The following is a 15,218-nucleotide window of genomic DNA, read 5'->3' as shown; positions in this document are numbered from 1 at the left end:
GTAAATGATGTCAACTTGAAAATAATGAAAATGGATAGGAATATGAAAGTTCCAGAATAAAAAGCACTAAGGCATCAATAGAGTATTATAATACACAGTTATAGAACACCTGTGTTGATATTAACACTATATTATTGAATGAGAGAGCTGAGAGCTCTATCACGCTGTTGCTACATTCACTAATACAAAGGAAAGACGAGACGCGAGCGTGTTGCCATGGAGTTAGTTTTATTGCCAGTTGTTGCTGTGGTATGGGTGAGTGGATCTTCAGCACACAGTCACAGTGGTATAAAGCATGAAGCCCTTTATACATCAACATCTTCAATGATCAACTCCTGCATGAGCAATGACTTTTACAGCATGAGTCGTTATGTTATTACTACTTCAGCTTACGAATGGAAGACTGTGGTTACAGCTCACAGCATGTCACAAAGCACAACGATGAAAGAGTTAATCACTAAGTTATCTATGTTAATAAGCGAGAACCTTCGAGACAGTAACCTGACCCAAAGCTTTAGTGTTTGTCTACCTCTAAGATAATATGCTCTAATATTGTTTAATGAAAAGTTCATTTCTCGACTTAATGTTTCTTGATTTAGATTCGAATCGAATCAGTACACTTTAAAGAGTTCACAAATTGAAAAAAAACCCCATTGCTTTGTTAGATTATACATTTTTTTATTTAAAAAATTGTTACTGCTGGTTAATTTAACTTCAAAAACGTTTGACAGATTTTCATTACAGATTTATGTTTAAGTTTTCAATTTATAGAAGAGTAAAAGTTATAAGTTCATTTCAAAATAGATTTAATTCACTGATACTTGATTTCTTTTTAATCAATTAATTGATTAATCAATTCATTTAGTAATGCAAACAATTACTGATTAAAGAAAACATCTTTCCATACTTTTCTATATTTTCTACAAGCCTCAGTTTTTCTAATTTAGCATTACTTCATCTAATTAACTAGGCCAAACTCCAGTTCGTTTGCAGTGAGCAAGTCTTTGGGACAAAGCTACTGTCAAGAACAACTTTTTTTTTTAATGTTCATGTGTCTTCTTTTCTACATACAATGACTAAACATTTTATCAGCTGACCATCCCAGGGTGCTGCTGGATGAAGAGGAATTCGAGAAACTCAAAAAAAAAAAAAAAAAGGGAAATAGTTCAGATGCTAAACCTGTGATCAGTGATCATCACTGGCAGTTTTGTTGGGCTTGGTTTTTGGTTTAATTTGAGAAATGAGAACCAGATTCTCAACTCAAAACTAAACTACCAGAAGGTGCTTTTGGTTCTGGGATCAGCCAATCATGTGGCTGTGCGTAAAATCGTATAGCTCTGGGTTAACAGCTTCAGTTAATGTTCACATCAGAATGAAGAATAAATGTGATGGTGACTTTGACTGTGGCACAAGTGTTGTAGATGAGCTGGTTTGAGTCTTTCAGAAATTGAGTGCCTCTTGGGATTTACATGCACAACACGTTTTATAGTTGTAACCACTCTTTACAGCCATGCTAAGCAGAAAAGTATCTCAGAATGGGGTCCACACCTGTTCCTAATAAACTGATCATTAAGTGTACGAATGTTTTCTTTTATAAACCTGGTTAACGCATTACATATGTGACCTAGAACACTTGATAATTGCAGGCAGTTTTGCTGGTTTTGGTCTCATGAAGTTAGAAGTCTTTGGGATTAATACTGCCTGGAAGGTGTTTTCGAATGCTGTCTGCTTCAAGCAATTAATCAGATTAATTTGATTAATCCAAAGTCACTGGTTCCATTACAATATATTATTTTCACATAGATTGAACGAGCTCTGAATGTGTCGTAATGAGCTGCACGTGTGATCTGTGATCAGCTTCACTGCTTTCAGTTTGATTAAAAGGTTTTAGGAAACGAGCACGAACGTCACAGAAGCTGCTTCAATATTCTGAGTTACTCTGAGAGATTCTTAGATCGGATTAATTGCTGTGCATGCAATGCTCAAGGGGGTAGAGTGAAAAAGTTTGCATCCCCTGTGTTTTCTGGATGAAAAAGAAGGCTGGAGGCAGTTACACAATTTACCAAGGAATATTACAATCACAAACTTTTGAATGGATCATTTTGGGGTTATTAATATCTTAACATGCACTTGAAGGACTTTTGTTACGTTTCTAAGGAAGGGATATCTACAAAACCTAACACACTATACAATTACATACAATGAAGTTGTCTTAGTCTTGTTGTTCCAAGGGTGTACAAACTTTTGCACTCAGCTGTACAGTATCTTGTGTGTCTGGACGTGAGATATTTTCACTTTTATTAATAAAACTACAGGTAGATGAGATGATCATATAACTACAATACTGTATTGGTCCCTGGGTGGTCAGCTGACAATATTGAAATCTAACACAGACACACACACACACACACACACCCTTGATACTTATAACAGACAACATAATGTGCTGTCTTAACATTTCTCTCTGTAACGCCGTTGACTATCATTAATAACTATCGGTCCACAGTCATAGCTTTATCAAAAATTCATCCTGCAGCAAACTTTTAAAATATACCTCACAGATATTCAGTATGGATATTTATACTTGTGTATCACACAGACACACGTGTGCATATACATGTACACACGTATGTGTGTGTGTGTATAAACACAACCAAATAAAAGCCTTCACAAAATAAATCTCTGGCTTCTTTCACGTTATGTAAAACAAAAGTTAAGATTAAAATTTAACATCTATTTTTTTTTTTTTAATTCTCATGGTATGTACATGTTGATAGTGTTAGAAAGGCTTAGAGTAAGGTACACTAGAGTAAGGAAAGAAGGGCAGAATTCCCACAGTGCACTTGGACTTAATATACATTTAGAAATTAATGGGCTCTTACAGTGAAACAAACAATAAAAGGCAAAGTTTGGCAACTGTAACCCGTCAACTCAGGCTGTACATCACTTCCGCACAGACCTTACACTAACAATCCATTATTCACTACTATTACATGACTGGAGTGTTCTCTCACTCCATTAGTTAACACACTAAACCTCAATGTTAGCAAAAAGCCACTTGCTGTGGTTTTTCATTTGCGTTGAAACCCAAACCATTTATCAAAATGTTAAAAAATCCTGCATATCAACCAACCTCTATAAGGTTTCTAGTGTAATCATTTTAGTTTGATATTTAAGGAATACTCTGCTGTTTTTCAACCTAATTCAAATCCACCACAACTGTATTCTATGTGTCATTACCATGAATGCAATTTTTAAATATTTACTTTTAAATGTTTTCTACTGAGGAAAAAAAATTAACTAGCTGGATAATAAAAGTCTAAGGGCAGATGTCAAAGGGTGGCAATAAACATTTTGAGTATAAATATGCCAGCGATTATAGGAAATTATGTGCGCTGATTGGTGGAGAAATTCGGACTATTTCTCGATAATCAGCTTGAGCGACTCAGCAAAATGGCGGCCAATCGCTTTGTCACTGTGAGTGAGGACAAACTATGAAAGAAAATGCTGTTCCTAAAAGCACCAAAGATGCTATGAAGTTTGGTTGAAAACTATTCAAAGGTAGAAGTGTGATTTATTTTTATTTTCAAAACAAAGTATTTTATGTGACACGGCAGAGATAAGTGACAAGTCGGTGCCACGCCTTTATTACATTTGCATGTCACTTTTGAAGTTTGAAATACATTTTTTTTAATATGATTTTTAAAATTTTTTGAGATAATCACCCACCTCAGGATCAGTGAATATCGGTGAATAATAACCTTGACTTCATCTCGGTTATTATTCACTGATATTCACTTCACCTTCAGTGAATAATTTTAAATACCAAACATTTTAGCACGGGCGGCACGGTGGTGTAGTGGTTAGCGCTGTCGCCTCACAGCAAGAAGGTCCGGGTTCGAGCCCCGTGGCCGGCGAGGGCCTTTCTGTGTGGAGTTTGCATGTTGTCCGCGTGGGTTTCCTCCGGGTGCTCCGGTTTCCCCCACAGTCCAAAGACATGCAGGTTAGGTTAACTGGTGACTCTAAATTGACCGTAGGTGTGAATGTGAATGGCTTCTATGTGTCAGCCCTGTGATGACCTGGCGACTTGTCCAGGGTGTACCCCGCCTTTTGCCCGTAGTCAGCTGGGATAGGCTCCAGCTTGCCTGCGACCCTGTAGAAGGATAAAGCGGCTAGAGATAATGAGATGAGATGAATGAGATTTACATCTGAATAAATTGTATGGGTTTTTTTTCCAAAGAGAGAGACACAGTAAAAACAAAAACTTCAGAAAAACATTGATAACCAGAATGTGTTTTGCTATACTGCACCAATTTGCAGAATTGAATGAAATAATAATAAAATTTCACAACTAAATAAGTCTCGTGTCCATCTCATCATCGTTGGAGTGTCCTGGCAGTTATTTTAAACTTATTCTATATACGTTTTACTATAAACACAGTTTACTGACTGCCCTGACAGCTGCCCTTTAGATGCCTACTGTAAATGAAGTTTGATTAAACAGGTTCTCTCATCACAGGGAAATATGATGAAATCCGTCTCCATGGTAACCAGACATAATGCTCCAGATATGATAGAAAAAGCTGATGTTGAGAAAAGGCTGAATTACTCCTTCTTTAAGTCCTCGTCCTCACTGTTATCACTTATTTTCTGAGTACAGTATCGAGTTTATTCAGCATTACAGTATAACTGTTACAGACTGCTTTCACTCTTTACCCCTTAATGACGACCCCGTGTATATCCCATAATGACGACATATGACGCCTTGTCTAAAACCTTGTCTTTAGACTTTTTTTCTTGTAAATATGTTCTAAGGGTGAACAGTATATACATATACAAGGGCGGCTGTAGCAACTGCTTTAAGGGGTAAAGAGTTTAAATGAAGCCAAGTTTGAATTTAGTGTTCAAAAATCTTATATTTATAAAAATCTGATTTTTTTTAAAGAAAACAAAACAAACAAAAGCAAAATGCAGAAGTTTTATGGCAACGAGTCCTTCCTGTCTGAGTGAGATGAAGGAAGCATTTGTGTTTGGCACACAAACTGAGTTCTATTTTTTTTTTTCCAGCGAAATAAAAAGCTGACATTTTGTACAATTAAAAAAATAAATGAATTGTTCAATGCACATCAGTGGTCAGTTAATAAAAAAGATGAAAGAAAGACTATTTTCTATTCTCATGTTCAAACTAACACATTAATATATTGATCTAAATATACACCAAATACATTGTTTTATACGTAGAGTAATACTAAATGACAGAATAAAGAAGGGAGAATGCAATGATAGAGCATCCATTTTGGCCTTTAGTTTCAAATACAGTGGACCCAATTGCTATGTCTAAACAGGCGTTAATTACCATGGAGTCAAATGACACATCCATATTTATCCTCCACATATCGAGCACACGCATAACTTTTATCCGTGCCAAGCTGAACGAGGAGGATTGTGGGAATTCTGCCCTGAGGAGGTGATGGTAAGAAAGACCTACTCCAAGCTAGACTCCCTCTCATGCTGTGCATCTCTATCTGAACCAAAGACAAGCTAATAGTGTGCTGCTGAAATGGAGTGAAGTAGAAACAGCAGCGATTTCAACCCACGTCTTCTGCCTGATCAGATGACATGATTGAGTCATGGACTTCTTGTAAACTCATTCTCACAGCTAGTTGCTATTGAATTGCGGCTTTTAATTCAGGCAAGTGTAAAACTGAACTGGAATAAAGGCAGCGGCATTATCAGCTTGTCTTCAGCTTCAGTGCGGATCCGCCATCTTCACGGCTACATGCCGGTCTCGAAGATGATGACCATGTTGTCTTCGGTACCTGGGGAGAGCGATGACAGACTTCTGTTGTCTGCGTTAGGTTCCATGTACTCCAAATGATGCACACCCCACACGGGTTTGGTAAGACTCTCCCAGCGCTACGGATCAAGAAGAAATAAACACAACTCAGACGCTTGACTTAGATGTACACTCTGCCTCTAACTGTTTAGTTCTTCAAATATTTGTATATGTATTGAATTTAAACCAGAAGTCAGCGTGGCCTCTCTCTTTTTTTTTAACCACAAAACTGTAAAAGTCCCAGAAGTAGAAATGGTAACACTATCACCATGGTGTGTGAATTCTAGCTCTGACAGTTCCTCAATCATCTACATCACTCCAGGACATGATTGGTCTCAACTAGTGATATACCGAGGACATTTTTTAAAATCTCGCTCACGCAGTTATTATTTGTCTGTGTATCTGCTGGAGATATTTTCTTCCAATTAGTTGCTTCTGTTTCTCAAAATATAAACAAACTTAGCCGAAGTAAACCATCGCAACCCTGACCAGGCGGTTACTAAGGATGCTGTAGTGTAAATTCAAGTCACTCGGGTTATGCCGCATGTTCGTTTCTTCATATTAATGAATGCTGTCTTTATTTGTCCCGCAAGCTTCATATCTAACCACTCACTCTCCGGCCAATGTGGAAGTAAAAAACCTTTCACTCATTCAATCTTCCAGCCTCAATCCACACCTCTAATATACACCATACAGTGTACTGCATGTCTATTTCTGATAGCTCAAATCTGTAACTATTTCATCATATAGAAGGTGGGAATCTCTGAGAGATTAGGTGCCATTTAGGTTGTTTTGTCTCATGGAACAACGGGGAGTCTTGGTGTTTTGAGAATGAGTTTTCAGAGCTGACAAATGGAGATTAGTGACTCTGAGAACTAGTTGAATTATTACCATCCTAACAATCCTCCCCACTACATACTTTTCCTCAAAACAGCTATAAATTCTACTTTATCTCCAGGCATTGCTCAATAAATAAACCAGGAATGAACAGTGAACAAGCAGGAGCTCGCTGTATTCAAACCTCTCTACGAAAGAATCAGCCTGAAAGAAAATTCTCTCTTTGTGAAATTTTTACACTCGCGCCTCAACCTCGAGTTTTTCCTATTCCTAATCTGGAAGGATCAGAGCTAATGAAAAATTCCTCCTTCCTCCATTTTTTCAAAACACGCCTGAGGTGAGCGAACAGTTCGAACTGTTCTCAATGCAAAAGGAGAAACTTTGGACTGCTGTACCATTTGGAAGCCTTGTCGAGTTGGTTTTCACCAAGAGTATTTACCTGACATGCTTCCTTGTGCATTACTCTGCGTCCCTGGACTGAAAAGTCGTTCTGTCCTATTTCCAGTGCAAATCAATGGAACGCCATTAGCCCATTTATCAGAATTAAACACGCTGCTTTCCTTCTTATGGCATTGAGTCAAAAGGAAACAGCTGACCCAAATGCAAAACTCAACCAAATGGCTCAGTTAGAATGGTGGCTCTGTGATGATTAGTGTACATTAGGATTTATTGTGTTGAGGATTTGACTTTATCATTACAAATAATGACAGTTTTACGATAACTGAATTCTCTTTTAACGTGCCAGATTTTACCCAATACACTCAGGCCACTGTTCTGTCCAGGAATGCCCTACTTCTTTGTCTGTTACATTGCTTAGCAACTAAAACTTACTATTAACATCATATACTGTATGGTGAATGATATTAATAACAAATTAAACAATTTATGAAAGGGGATACACTACTGTTCGAAAGTTTGGGGTCACCCAGACAATTTTGTGTTTTCCATGAAAAGTCACACTTTTATTTACCACCATAAGTTGTAAAATGAATAGAAAATATAGTCAAGACATTTTTCTGGCCATTTCGAGCATTTAATCGACCCCACAAATGTGATGCTCCAGAAACTCAATCTGCTCAAAGGAAGGTCAGTTTTATAGCTTCTCTAAAGAGCTCAACTGTTTTCAGCTGTGCTAACATGATTGTACAAGGGTTTTCTAATCATCCATTAGCCTTCTGAGGCAATGAGCAAACACATTGTACCATTAGAACACTGGAGTGAGAGTTGCTGGAAATGGGCCTCTATACACCTATGGAGATATTGCACCCAAAACCAGACATTTGCAGCTAGAATAGTCATTTACCACATTAGCAATGTATAGAGTGGATTTCTGATTAGTTTAAAGTGATCTTCATTGAAAAGAACGGTGCTTTTCTTTCAAAAATAAGGACATTTCAAAGTGACCCCAAACTTTCGAACGGTAGTGTATAGACCCCTTTCACTGACGTCACCCGAAACCGGAAGTAAACAGACCCTGCGCCATTTTGGAAGACCAACAAACTCGTGATTAGGGGGAAATAATGGCAGCGGTATGTGAACCCACGAGAATAAAGTGGAGTGGCAAACGACTTAAACAAACAAATCTGAGCTGTTTTATTTATGATTTATTGGCCCAACAGTAGACTTGAAAGAAACCTGTGTGAGACTTGGCAAAAAACTGTGGATATAATGGATAAGTCTGTGCATGATCTGCGGACACTTTGAGGTAAGCAAACGCAAGAAATTCAGATTTAAAACATGCTAAATTGGCCCCAAGTTGATAACTGTATGAGGAGCAAGCCTCCCAGACTTCTACAATTTAATAATAATAATAATTTAGGATGGTTTGGGGCTTGCTCGCTGCTGCCAGGTTGGTTGTTGAGTAGCCTGACTGTTTTTTTTTTTTCTTGCATGTGGTATCATTGTTGACACGAGGTTGTTTTATGAACATGCCAATGCGGACACGATTTCCCCTGATGAGTTATGACTTCAGACGCGATGCGTGTGTGGAGGTGTGGAGTCCGCGTGATATGTGCGTAAGATAGGCTTCTCATGTGTTTGGAGATCCACGCTCCAAGACAAGCGCAAGCGCCCCCCCCAAGGGAAAAAAAGGGACCCCCCGAAAATATCGGCATAGTTCGAACACTGAGTGTAGGCACTGGGTGTAAACAACAAATAGTTTACAATGTCTGGGTAGCAAACAGATGGCAGAACTGGTGTCAGGTCCTCCTTATGTTTCCATTCTCCCTTGCCGCGAGTCTTATCATATGGGTCAAACCCATCAATCACAGCCAGTTTCTCCACATACCGTGCCCTTTCTGCAGCTGGTAATGTACTCACATAACCCGAATTATCATCCATCGTGTCACTTTACTCTCGCTCGTACTTTGTTTTATATTGTGAGTGCATGTACTTGGTCTTCCAATATGGCGCCTAACAAAATCTCGCGGCGCGGTGACGTCATGTGAAAGGGGTCTATATTGTGAGAAAACTCACCTTTTCAGTATTTATACACATACACTCACCAGCCACTTTATTAGATACATGTGCTGTTTTATGTGGTTATCGATGTTCATTTCAAACATCAGAATGGGGAAAAGTTGTGATCTCTGTAACTTTCACTGTGGCATGGGTGTTGGTGCCAGATGGACTAATTTGAGTATTTCAGAAACTGCTGATCTCCTGGGGTTTTCACACACAACAGTCTCTAGAGTTTACACAGAATAGTGTGAAAAGCAAAAAACATTGAGTGGGTGACCGTTCTGTGGGTGGAAACAAATGCCTTGTTGATTAGAAAGGTCAGAGGAAAACGGCCAGATGGGTTCGAGCTGCCAAGAAGGATATAGTAACTCATATAATCACTCTTTACAACCATGGTGAGCAGAAAAGCATCTCAGCATGCAACAGAAGACGACCACATTGGATTCCACTCCTGCCAGCCAAGAACAGGAGTCTTAGAATCAAGAACAAGTTCTTATTAAAGTGGCCGGTAAGTGTATATTTATGTATCTGGAGCCTACCAACCCACAAACTCTGAAATAAGACATCCAGTCAGTTTGTTTTGTTCTGCCCATTTCAGAAAGCATGTGCTTCAACAAGCCGTTCAGATTTGGCTCCACCTTCCATGTCACAAGTGGAGCTCATTAGAATAATCCCACCTCCTCATCTGAATGTCTCCACTCATGGTTTGAGAACTGCCCTTGTGAATGAATATTCATGATGAATATTTTGATCAAAACTTCTCACAGAGATTTCATTAAGACCTCAGGGAACTGTATCAACTTGTGGAAAAAGGGTAGAATATGTCACCTTTAAATAATCACTTATTCTGAACATTTCGCTCAACACCTGCCATAAGGATTTCATTATTTTGAGTCCGGGGCAGCACGGTGGTGTAGTGGTTAGTACTGTCGCCTCACAGCAAGAAGGTCCTGGGTTTGAGCCCAGCAGCCGGCAAGGGCCTTTGTGGAGTTTGCATGCTCTCTCAGTGTCCGCGTGGGTTTCCTCCGGGTGCTCCGGTTTCCCCCAAAGACATGCAGGTTAGGTTAACTGGTGACTCTAAATTGACCGTAGGTGTGAATGTGAGTGTGAATGGTTGTCTGTGTCTATGTGCCAGCCCTGCGATGACCTGGCGACTTGTCCAGAGTGTACCCCGCCTTTCGCCCATAGTCAGCTGGGATAGGCTCCAGCTTGCCTGCGACCCTGTAGAACAGGATAAAGCGGCTACAGATAATGGATGGATGGAAGTTTTGAGTCCAATACTTTTCACAAAAGTGCTGAAATTCTTGCTCATGATCATCACAAATTACGGTATAAACGCAATATATTAATATGACCCTGAAAGCTGCTGAAGTCCACCTTCAACTACTTCATGAAATCTTGAAGTGTTCACAAGGGTCTACTGCATTCTAAGAGTTTATTGAGCTCTAATCAGAGAGAGAATGCTGTGTACACAAAAAGTAGAAGCCTTGCGTGGGCGGTACCTGTCTGAAGGATCCTTTGGCCATGATGAGTTTGTAGATGACAGTAAGAGGGATGCAGAGCATGGAGGAGAGAGCCATCCACCATCCGATCATCTCCCCCCACCATGGGTACACGTACGTATTGTTGTAGGTAAGAGGCTTGTAGTTCACCAGGTGGAACACGAATATTCCCTGAGATGTGGAGAGAGAGAGAGAGAGAGAGAGAGAGAGAAAGAAAGAAACAAGTCAGTTTCAACCATAACATCCACCCATACTGTGTCTGTGTTTGTGAGAGATGTGATCTCTGTGCACACTCTCTACATGAGCATGCTTTAACCCTTTGATGCAAAACATATGCACACCCCTTCTAATGCACAACATGGGTCAAAAATGACCTGCATTCATTTTCCAGGTTATTTCATGCTGACTGGGTTTTTCTTTGCTCTATCTTTTGAAAATCAATTTATTTTATGATTGAATATTCCAAGTATTCTTTAAATATCTTGTCTTTAATTACCACAAATCATTAATTTAATTTTTTCTTTCCTACATTATGAACAAAAATACTTTTTATATTAATACACATGGGTCATCCAAGTGCGATTTAAAATTCTCATCTCATCTCATTATCTCTAGCCGCTTTATCCTTCTACAGGGTCGCAGGCAAGCTGGAGCCTATCCCAGCTGACTACGGGCGAAAGGCGGGGTACACCCTGGACAAGTCGCCAGGTCATCACAGGGCTGACACATAGACACAGACAACCATTCACACTCACACCTACGGTCAATTTAGAGTCACCAGTTAACCTAACCTGCATGTCTTTTGGACTGTGGGGGAAACCGGAGCACCCGGAGGAAACCCACGCGAACACGGGGAGAACATGCAAACTCCGCACAGAAAGGCCCTCGCCGGCCACGGGGCTCGAACCCGGACCTTCTTGCTGTGAGGCGACAGCGCTAACCACTACACCACCGTGCCGCCCGTGATTTAAAATTAAATGTCTTAATACTATAATAATAATTTGTTTCAAGTAATTACTTTGGCAGTGAATGGGGCCAGTTATTTATTTATTAACTATGTAGTTAGCTAAGTCAACTACAATAAAATTAGCTAACTAAAGTAGAATATGTCAACAGCTAGGTAGCTAATAGTAATTACTTGTAACTTTCTGACAAGTAATCTACTCACTCTCAAGGTAACCTAAACATCATCAATTTTTTTCTAAGGTAATGTTAGAACAATTGAAAAACATTACTTCCATGTATTAGATGGGCAAAGGGCGCTGTGCTGAGCTGTGAAATGTCTGACACAAGCACAATTCACAGTTCCCACCAAACGCTGTAGTAAATGCATGCGGGTCGGTTCTGACCCATGTGTGTAAACTTGATGTAGAATTACAAAAGCTGTGCTTGTTCATAACTTAAAGGAACAGTCCACCGTACTTCCATAATGAAATATGCTCTTATCTGAATTGAGACGAGCTGCTCCGTACCTCTCCGAGCTTTGCGTGACCTCCCAGTCAGTCAGACGCGCTGTCACTCCTGTTAGCAATGTAGCTAGGCTCAGCATGGCCAACGGTATTTTTTGGGGCTGTAGTTAGATGCGACCAAACTCTTCCACGTTTTTCCTGTTTAAATAGGTTTATATGACCAGTGATATGAAACAAGTTCAGTTACACAAATTGAAACGTAGCGATTTTCTATGCTATGGAAAGTCCGCACTATAATGACAGGCGTACTAACACCTTCTGCGCGCTTCGGCAGCGCATTGATACGGAGCTCAGATATCAATGCGCTGCCGAAGTGCGCAGAAGGTGTTAGCACGCCTGTCATTACAGTGCGGACTTTCCATAGCATAGAAAATCGCTACGTTTCAATTTGTGTAACTGAACTTGTTTCATATCACTGGTCATATAAACCTATTTAAACAGGAAAAACGTGGAAGAGTTTGGTCGCATCTAACTACAGCCCCAAAAAATACCATTGGCCATGCTGAGCCTAGCTACATTGCTAACAGGAGTGACAGCACGTCTGACTGCGTCTGACTGACTGGGAGGTCGCGCAAAGCTCGGAGAGGTACGGAGCAGCTCGTCTCAATTCAGATAAGAGCATATTTCATTATGGAAGTACGGTGGACTGTTCCTTTAAGAAAGGAAAAATAAAAATGATGATTTGTGCTAAACAAAAACAAGATATTTACTGCATATTTGGAAAAGTAAATGACAAAATGAATTTATTTCAAAAGTATATCATAGAAACACTCAGCCATACATGAAATAACCTGGAAAATGAACGCAGGTCGTTTTTGACCCATGTTGTGCATTAGGAGGGTAGTGATACAAAAAGGGGTTTTATTCAAAAAGTAAGAAAGGAAAAAATAAAATAAGGATGTATGATGATCAAAAACAAGTTAATTGAGGAATACTTTGAATACTGAATGATGGAATTAATTTATTGCAAAGATATAGAAGATAAAAACTCAGCCGGGTCACTTTTGACCCATGGTTTGCATCAAAGGGTTAATAATTAAACAAGACGGCATTATGGGTGTTATCCCTGTCCTTTACACACCTTATTGAACTTCTCTGCTAATGATCGAGCGTGAAAGGAGCAGGTTCAGGTGTTGATAAAGCAGGGTCATGTGCGCTGACATGCTAAATGTTTTTGCTCTCCCAGGGACTGGATATAGATGGTTTACAGTATCTGGTTGACTGGGAGGGTTATGGCCCGGAGGAGAGGTGCTGGGTGCCAGCACGTTTCATCCTCAACCCTGCGCTCATCAGGGATTTCCACCACAAGAACCCAGGAGCTCTGTCTGGGACACCCAGAGGCGTCCATAAGGCGAGGTACTGTCACGATCCAGCCCGGAACTTCCAAATCCTGACCTGCGCCTTTGCGCTCCACTTTGCGTCTTCCCTGTGCTGCGCTAGCACATCTGCTATGCATTTGCTGTTACCCACTCTATATAAACACTACGAAGAGAATTACATGACGTGGATAAATACTCGCTACTACATTTAGTCAAGCTCACGTTCAAGGTTTTTTTTTTTTTTTTCCCTTCTGCTGTCCTTATCCGGTTTCCTGACTTGGATTACGTTTTGGATCATGATTTTTTGCCCGCTGAGTTTTGGGATTTTTTTTGACTGGGACTTTGACTCAGGACTCTGTGTTTTTCCGGCATCATTTTTTGTTGGCCCTTTTTGGATTTCCCCTGGGATTATTGTGACTGTTACACTGTGTCTGCTCTGCCGCCCTTGGAACTGGCCAGGATATTTCAGACTGTGCTGCTGCGCCTGCTTCCTGCCTGTTCACCTCACATTCCTACTCATCAGATATGCCCAGTTCTCATCTGTAGTTTGGTATCTGCTCATTGGGTTTAGTCAGCACCCGTGGCCTCTGGGCTGTGACAAGTAGAAGAAGCAATAAAATCATTTTTAAATCAATAAAATCATTTTAAATCAATATTTCATAGAGTTTTATGAGAATAGAATCTTCAGAATTCTCCTATGGTGCTGAATGATGTATGACAATCTCAGGATTGCGCATCTAAGACAACAACATCACTACGGAAAATTACGGCACTGTATTTTCCAGCCACTGCAGTATTTCTGTAAGTTCAGAAGCAGAAAACAGATTCTCTCACCATGCAAACACATGGAGTAAGAAACGACCAGCACCACTTCATCATAGGGAAAGGCCGGTAACCGATCATACGGCCAATGTCATCCATAAACCTATCAGCACCTGCACACACACACAGGGTACACACTTTAATACACAGGCTTCAGATGAGCTTGTATAGCCTTTAATTTACTATACAAATTGTGGATAATGTGTGATCTTCATAATTATGTAATAAATAGAACAAAAAAAAGATGTGCTGTCATTGAACAATAATCAGTGTGATGCCAGTGTGATGTGAAATCTATCGTGAAGTTCATTATTTTCCACCCTGCAGTGCTTTTAATCCACTTACACCGCTTGCCAATGCTTATGATGTTTTATTAAGTAAAGAATGATAGGTTGGACAGTTACATATAAACACGTGTTAAAAACAAATTAGCTCCTGCGTTAGACTTATCTATTTCTCTCTCGACCTTAGTAAGGGTGTATTCAGACCAGGATAGTTCGATAGTTCACTTGCTTTGGTCCGAACCAAATGTTTTTTTTATTTTTTCATTTTGGTGCGGTTCGCTTTCACACTGTACATTTTAGTAAGCGGACCAAAATCTGTCAACAAAGCCACGCGCCCTGAGGTCGTTCAGCTATTGGTCAGAGACGACACGCGCACAAAGCGTCAAGTTCAAAAGTAGTCATGGAGGCTTTCCGTGCTGTTATTCTTTTTAATGTCATCAAAGCTATATGTTTTTTCCAGTTTTTATTGTTTTCACAATTGTGCGATTACTATGCTGTTGTACAAGTAATTTATCAACGACGACGACAAAGGGCAAGGCGGCTACGGAGGATAGCGCTGATGAGCGCACATCATGTTGTGACAGTTCTGGCTCTTCACGCAAGACGGAGGAGGTATGTGTTGGGATATTCGCCTTATCCATCGGAATAGATGAATTTCTTTTTTGTGTCGCGAGTACCGCCACTTTTTG

At 39.9% G+C, this 15,218-nt stretch overlaps 1 protein-coding gene across 1 annotated transcript in view; it reads right to left on the bottom strand.

The window, feature by feature from the left end:
- Positions 1–209: 209 nt before the first annotated feature.
- LOC132893358 (sodium- and chloride-dependent creatine transporter 1-like) overlaps positions 210–15,218 on the bottom strand; it is a 99,880-nt gene continuing 84,871 nt past the window's right edge. The window contains exons 11-13 of the mRNA XM_060932408.1: positions 14,258–14,358; positions 10,636–10,806; positions 210–5,916 (exon numbers count right to left, since the gene is read on the bottom strand). Coding sequence (XP_060788391.1) covers positions 5,776–5,916; positions 10,636–10,806; positions 14,258–14,358 — 413 coding nt within the window. The 3' untranslated portion in view covers positions 210–5,775. The remainder of the gene's footprint in view (positions 5,917–10,635; positions 10,807–14,257; positions 14,359–15,218) is intronic.

Source organism: Neoarius graeffei, chromosome 10, assembly GCF_027579695.1.
Source record: "Neoarius graeffei isolate fNeoGra1 chromosome 10, fNeoGra1.pri, whole genome shotgun sequence".
In the NCBI taxonomy this organism is placed as follows: Eukaryota; Metazoa; Chordata; class Actinopteri; order Siluriformes; family Ariidae; genus Neoarius; species Neoarius graeffei.
This window is presented reverse-complemented; position numbering and strand designations above follow the sequence as displayed.